Source organism: Ailuropoda melanoleuca, chromosome 1, assembly GCF_002007445.2.
Source record: "Ailuropoda melanoleuca isolate Jingjing chromosome 1, ASM200744v2, whole genome shotgun sequence".
Taxonomy (NCBI): Eukaryota; Metazoa; Chordata; class Mammalia; order Carnivora; family Ursidae; genus Ailuropoda; species Ailuropoda melanoleuca.
In genome coordinates, this window is record NC_048218.1 from 178,090,284 (window position 1) to 178,097,783 (window position 7,500).

The window sequence follows — 7,500 nt, forward strand, 5'->3', positions numbered from 1 at the left end:
GAGCATACACCACTAACATGGACATTGCTTGACATTGTGTTTCGTGTTTTGTGTCTCCTTAGGCACCTTAACAATGAACACGCGCTGGACGACCGGAGCACGGCACAGTGTCGAGTGCAAATGCAGGTGGTCCAGCAGTTAGAAATACAGGTTTGTTGGGTGCTGTCTTCATGGACCCCTTTCTCAGATTTCTGGTGTGTCACATTGAGTAACGGGCAGATCCCGAGTCCTTTAACACAATGACTAATAGAAATACGTGGGATTTTCATTGTTTATAACTACGGCGGCGACTAATGAATCAGGATGGTTTGCTATAGTTTAATGACCTTATCACTTAGACCTGTCTGACCTTTAGACCACGTCATATAGATTTGGGTATCCCAAAAGAGTCAACTCTAAGTTTTTTTCCCTGATAGAAGTTAGACTAAACTCCACAGCTGGCTACGATTTTATCACTGAGACAGTTTTCACAGGAGCCGATCTTCATTTGTTCCACGAGATTTTATAATGTAGCAAAAAAGTCTTTACAGTATCATGCCTGTAAGATACCACCCTGAAAAAACCTTTTTTTTTTCTTTTCTACCTCTACTGTTTTTTTGATTAAAGGACTTGCAGGGGCGCCTGGGTGGCACAGCGGTTAAGCGTCTGCCTTCGGCTCAGGGCGTGATCCCAGTGTTATGGGATCGAGCCCCACATCAGGCTCTTCTGCTATGAGCCTGCTTCTTCTTCTCCCACTCCCCCTGCTTGTGTTCCCTCTCTCGCTGGCTGTCTCTATCTCTGTCGAATAAATAAATAAAATCTTTAAAAAAAAATAAAGGACTTGTAAAGATTCGTAAGACTTACCTTTACTAGAGTAATGGCCAGTCACCTATAATACCATGGACAATAATACTTATGTGTTGTTTCCGATGCTGCTGATTTAAGTTTAAAAACACTTCTGTTACTATTGAAACAGAATTTGGTCAAAAAATAAATGGAGCTCATAAAACTGATCAGAAAGCAATCGTATCACCCTATCATCCCTGTTATGTTTTTACCAACCCTTTAAAGCTTTGGCTAATATTTTATCTTAAAGATTATTTTTTTCTCAATCACACAATACTTCATTTCATTTAATTAAACGTACAGTTTCTTTTTCTAAACACATTAGTATGTCTTAAATTGTTTTAAATTCATCACGTCATGGCTGTTTTCCACAGAGCTACTGAACACATTTTATTTTGACCTGTAAAATAATCAAGAACACGTAAAAAGCATCGTGACTGCTGTAATTCGTAAAGCTTTTGGTAGACCTGTTTACCGTTTATAAAAGGTAGACTAAAACACAAGAGTTTCGCTGATGATCCAGTCTGCAGTGTGACCAATTACGCCTCTTTTCTTTTTCTTTTTCTTTTCTTTTTTTTTTTCCTCCCTCTGCTGTGTCTGACTGATGGAAAAGTAGGGTCCGTCAGTTGTAATGAGACCCAGTGCAAGTGTAGATACCGACTCCCGTGGCAGAGTTCAGCGTTTCACACTGCCTGGTCTCTGTCACTCTATTGAATTAGATTGATGATGGCAGATTGCAGGGGGCACTAACTGGACCTCAGTGGGAATGCATGAAGTGTGTAGACAATCCTGGCAGGCACTTCGCTTTGAGAACCCTTCACCCCTTCACAGCTGTTGGCACTAGTCCATTGCTAACAGTGTCCACAGGACTTTAAAAGACACCGTGGGCCTTCTAATTTATGGTTTCAGTAACTTGTTACTGTCGAGGCAAGTGTGACCTCAATTCTCTTATTGACAAAAAGATGAAGTGTTATTTGTTTTCTCTGACCTTTTAACATAAGGAAAGCTATAAAAGTTTTCCGCCCCCCCCATAGCCAAAGTTGCATTTCCTCCCAGATAAGTTCCCACTGACACAAGACTTTTATATGCAGGAATCATTACTCTGAGACAAGCTCAATGATAAGATGTATCACGGCCATAAAATAGCTGTATCAGTCATTTCTAAAACGCTTCTGATCTCACTCTTCCTTAACAGCTTTCTAAAGAACGCGAACGTCTTCAAGCAATGATGACCCACTTGCACATGCGACCCTCAGAGCCCAAACCATCTCCCAAACCTGTAAGTGCATATTGCTTTATAAACAGTAAATAGCTCTACCGATGTAACAGACTAAGAAAATGAACAATTTAGCGACAGTTAGAAAACAATGAGTGTGATGAAAAATATGGCAATAAAATGAAAGTAAAATGCAATCGCTTGTCAAATTGTATGTTTCTTTTAAAGTAATGCTATCTTTTACAAAATCTATCCAATCTACACCGTGGGTGACACTAAACAAAGTACACCTATCAGCGCACAAATCACCGCCTTGAGGCTGAAGCCAGACAGAATATCTTTCTGTGATAGGTTTACAGATATTAGAAGGAAACCCACTTTGAGCAACCTGAAAAGCAGTACAAATCACGAATAGAAAGGTATATGGTATGCTGAGGAGGACTTAGATCAATCGTCAGATACATATAAATCGATTTTTTTTCTATCAAATATTTTATGGAAAATGTCATAGTGTGTTTCGAGCCAATTCTATCCTATTTCTTTGGTTGTGACTTCGGTCAAGATATACTTCACATATTTTGTTTTGCTATATAGTATACAGAGCGTTAATTTGGAGAGCTGAGGACAAAGGAAAATGGGTAATTATAGAAAATAAAACCTGCACTTTCCCCGAAATATATAGCTTTAAGCGCAACCCGATAATGTAGTCAGATACACAGACTATTGAAAAGAATATACTTTCTCTCACTCAGCTCATGTTTGCACAGAAACTTAGAGTAATCAACTGGGTAACTCTAGTTTAATGAAAGTTTGTGGGGGTACTTTTTAATAAGGCCCCCGTGTAGCCCGATGATGGCGATTACCAGCTTTGCCTCTCTCCCTGTCCTTATGTTAAAAAAAAAAAAAAAAAAAGACATTTGATTTTGTAGTAGGGGAGGAGATAAAAGACAGAGTATATTGTATGCCATTTCTTCTAGTGTCTCTGAAATCAGTCGTTGATTAATATTATTCAAAATTTACTTTCTTGCATAACGACTATATTCATTTAAACTCTGCTAAGGTATTTCTGCTAAGATATTAGAGTTTTTCCTTTGTACTGTATTTCAGTGTAGGTTATCGTAAACATCTTTAGCAGGAAGAAAGGAGAAACGTATCTTTTTGAACCTGACATACTTTTTTTTAACTCCAGAATTTCTGAATTTTTAATTAAAAAAATAAACTTTTGAGAATCTTTTTGATCTTGTATTTATGACTTTTCAATAAGATTTTTTTTCCCTCATTGCTTCCATAGTAGAATGTAGGTAATCACAAGACAGAATAATTGTCTCATAAATCCATCAGGAATCTGCAGCTTGTTCTTTTCCAATTAATTATTCAATCAGTAAATTTTTTAAAACTCCAGCAGCATGGTTACATCTACACTAATAAAGAATTTTCAGCCTATAATCCAAAACAGAACCTGAATGAATAATGTAATTGAAGTATTACATTACATAAACCACACATGAAAGAATTGCTAATTGCGTTTGATGGTGGGCAATTAATACAGAATCTTAGATGAGCGATTTAAAATGAAACCACAGTTTAAAGTTCCCTTTGGAACTCGTGGTATCTGAAGTGGGTAACTGTACTCCTGGCCTCAAATTGGTTCGAAAGAAGAGTGGTCAATACTCACACCCCTCAAAAAAAACCCTAAAATTTATACACTGTACAAAAGAAGCTTCAAAATTGATATGATAGTAGAGATTTATGGTCGCATGTGCAGTGGCTCAGTTGAGACGGCCCACACATTTGATAAATATTAATAGCCTGAATTTATTACCAAGGAGAAATGAGCTCTGTTGGTTCATCACTGCACCCTTACCAGCTATCAGTACATGAACACAAGGTGCAACCGCACTGTCTATTATATGACCCCATTTACTCTCTGAATGGTACTTCATTAAATGGTACCTTTTGGCCATGCTATGGATGGATGAAAATCAAAGTTATCAAGGCTGCGAGTCCTGAATAATGAGTTTCACCCAACCTTGACTATATTCAGATGAGCCGAGGTGGCTAAGTGCTCATCCTGGCTTTTACATGCTTCCCTTTAGTTAATAATAAAGTCTGTGTTATCAGTTTGTGATTGCACGCCTACAAACATGGTATGCTTATTACTGCGGGATGGCAGAGTAAGTTGCCGTAACATTGTAAACAGGAGTCGTTTGCATAAAGAAAGATGTATTTCTCCTGTTCTGATAACTTTTAGCATGTTCACAAGACGTACGGAGTCTTGTCAAGTATTCATCACCATAGATCTTTCATTGATTTGCGATGTTGGTATTTTTCTGGCTTCTGAATGTGCCACTTTTTTCCGGGTTTACAATTCTGAAAAGTGAATATGTAACCATTCAGCTGAGTTGGGTTTTTTTGTTTTGTTTTGTTTTGTTTTGTTTTAAGTAGGGAGAAGTGGTTTTTTTTTTCTTTTTTATTTCATAATTTTAACACACAGATATGCAATGCTGATGATATGGTCTTAATATAACATTACTAATTATACACCCTGGTGTTGATTTAAAAAATATATATATCATTTGCAACATTGCACACACAGGCGCATGTGCATCTCCCTGCATTTCTCAAACGATGCAGAGGTACTTTGTACGTCCTAGGGAAGCTTACACTAGTGGCTTTGTAAATGTATTAAATGCAGCGTTTAGTAGCATTATCTCAGCTTTTATTTATGTACGTAACAAAGAATTCCCAACCCAGTCTGCTGGCTTAGAGTATGAACAGAATAACAGTTTGTGGTTTATTGGGAACAGATGCACTTGGGGATGCCTTCAGGGTGCCAGTCGTTATTATTAGACTGCTAATGTGCTTCTTCTGGCTGTGGCCCAAGAAAGAAGAACAATTAGCTGGCATATGTTAATTTTTGTTTCCCTAACAAATCTCTCTACTGACTAAATGTGTAAAACAAATCCACAAAGAAAGATCAATCAATGCTGTACACATCATTTTCTCCCCATTAAAAAAAGGTTTATCTTAAGAAGTGTATTTGGGATTTGAAAAGGCAGGTGTTACTAAATTATATACAAAAGCTGAATATTCTCTATTTAGCCACTCAGCAGGTACTTCATAGAGAAGCAGAACAATTAAAACTAGTTTTCTTGCTCGGTTGTATAGATTCCTGTATAAAATGAAAGGGACCGTAGATTACCTCTTATGAATAGCATTTAAATATATGGCAGAAATCTTTTTATGTGCTGCCCTGCGTAAAAATTTTGCTAATTGGATGCTATTTATGACAAAAGATGTGTGGTAAATATGACAGAGGTGATATGAGTTTTTTGATAATGAAGAACAGGGCCTTTCTAAGGGGAGTAATGAAGGGCACACTGTTAAACAGCTTGCATACATTCTCACCTTTTTCCTTTTTTCTACCCTGACACCCACTTTCCAGGGTACATCAGCATTAAGTGACACTGTAATCATAAATTGAAAATGATACTTCCAGAGGAATTGGCAAACTTGACATTTCATTATATTTGTTAACACATGCCACAAATGATTGTTAGTGAGGAAATTCCATTTCCCTCTCTCCATCTCCAATCAGATTTAATTTGAAAATTTTCAGCCTCCTCCGGCTAATTTGCAATTAAGACAATTTTGTTTGAATATGTAGTAATGTCATTACCATTCCACCAAATTAGCAAGGAGACTAAAGGTCAGTGTAAAATTTTCCAGCTGGCTGGAGCCTCTCAGCTGAGATTTGGGACTATGGAAAAAAAAAAAAAAATTCTGGCAGCAACAGAATAGCAACTTACTTTTAGTCCTGTTGGTTGGAAACATTGCATCCTTCATGATTGCTGTTGTTGTTGCCTCACTGGGGGCTAGACCTGTTTAACAACAGGGGCAGTCAATAATCAGCAACTGGCTTTTATTTAAAGAAATATACTTTCGCTGAAGTCTGGTAGGACAAGAAGGAGTTAGTCCTAAGTAACATTGCAGGAGATTATTAGATAACCTCTAACAGCATCCTCTAATTAGAGTTCTTATGATACAATTTCATCCTGTAATTAGTTGAGATTGGCTGCTTCCTTTTGCAGCTTATTAGTGGCAACACAGCTGTAGAAGTGAATCCACTCTCATTTGTCAAACCTTTTTAAGTCTTTTTCTCTTGTCTCTACCTTTTTCCTGCCCTTCTCTTGGGCCTTTGCAGCTAAATCTGGTGTCTAGTGTCACCATGTCGAAGAACATGTTGGAGACATCCCCACAGAGCTTACCTCAAACCCCTACCACACCAACGGCCCCAGTCACCCCGATTACCCAGGGACCCTCAGTAATCACCCCAGCCAGTGTGCCCAATGTGGGAGCCATACGAAGGCGACATTCAGACAAATACAACATTCCCATGTCATCAGGTAGGATATGAATGCTCAGTAGAGCTCTTTTACTTTGGGAGAGGAAAACTATAGTTGAAGCAACTGTACATGAGCCATTCCAGAGCACATGGAAACTCAAGTCATGATTTATGGAGTGATAATTGTTTTATTCCTGGTAAATGTGGATAGGGGCGATTCCCTAAGCACATCATGATGAATTGTTCTGAATGGTTGTTCAGGAAAGAAAGCTCTCCCCGTTAGAGACATTGAGAGATGTGTTGTCAGGATAGCCCATATTATCACCTCAATTCAGTGAGGTCCTTTGATCTCCGAGGGAAGACCATAGCAATACAACATCTGTGAGTAACGCTATATGAGAAGAGCCGTTTAAAAGGACGGATATGAAGCACCGATGCTTTATGCAAGACACTTCCGGCTTTATGGGAATCAGTCTTTGTCAAGGTGCTACCACAGCTCCTAATGCCTACATGCTACTTTGCTTAAGATGTATATGAGAGGCAAAGTTTGCATGGAACACAAATGTACCTTCTCTCCCTCTCTCACCCTTCTCCTTCTCCCTCCCCACCCCGGCCCCCCTTCAAAAAAACCCCCTCCCCCCTCACCCCCTGCTCAGGGGCATCTGGATAATCACAGTCACACGTTGTAACCGTTATTAACCCAGAGCCCCCTTTTTACAAAAAGTGAAGTTATTTGCAACAGGGGCGCTTGTGAGGATTTTGCGTTTCCTTTGTCAGATGGCCACAGATGCGGAGAGATGACCCTGTTGTTCTTTAAGGAGTCTTAGATGAGAAAAAGCAAAGATGATGGCAGGGGGGCAAAAGTCCATGTAAGAACATGCCTAAACCACCGCTTAAAAGAGGACCTGGCTGTTGAAAACAATCCTCAGGCCAGCTGGTCACACAGTTCCTGAAGTACCCGAACAACTAGGGGATGCTTCATTTGCACTTGACGTCAGAAATGGCCTTTTCCATATAATTCAATTCCACTGTCATGCTTTGTGCTTTCACTAGTCAGTGGCTTTCTCACTGAATCACTTCACCAATACTAGGGGAAAATATGAAAAATCAATTA

The 7,500-nt window shown here is 38.9% G+C and overlaps 1 protein-coding gene across 12 annotated transcripts in view; it reads left to right on the top strand.

The window, feature by feature from the left end:
• The window catches only part of FOXP2 (forkhead box P2), a 552,780-nt gene that overhangs the window by 511,267 nt on the left and 34,013 nt on the right, over nucleotides 1-7,500 (top strand). For all 12 annotated transcript variants that reach the window (XM_034670891.1, XM_034670886.1, XM_019802209.2 and 9 more), the window contains 3 exons: nucleotides 63-150; nucleotides 2,021-2,104; nucleotides 6,246-6,447. In XM_034670891.1, the coding sequence (XP_034526782.1) occupies nucleotides 63-150; nucleotides 2,021-2,104; nucleotides 6,246-6,447 (374 nt within the window). The remainder of the gene's footprint in view (nucleotides 1-62; nucleotides 151-2,020; nucleotides 2,105-6,245; nucleotides 6,448-7,500) is intronic.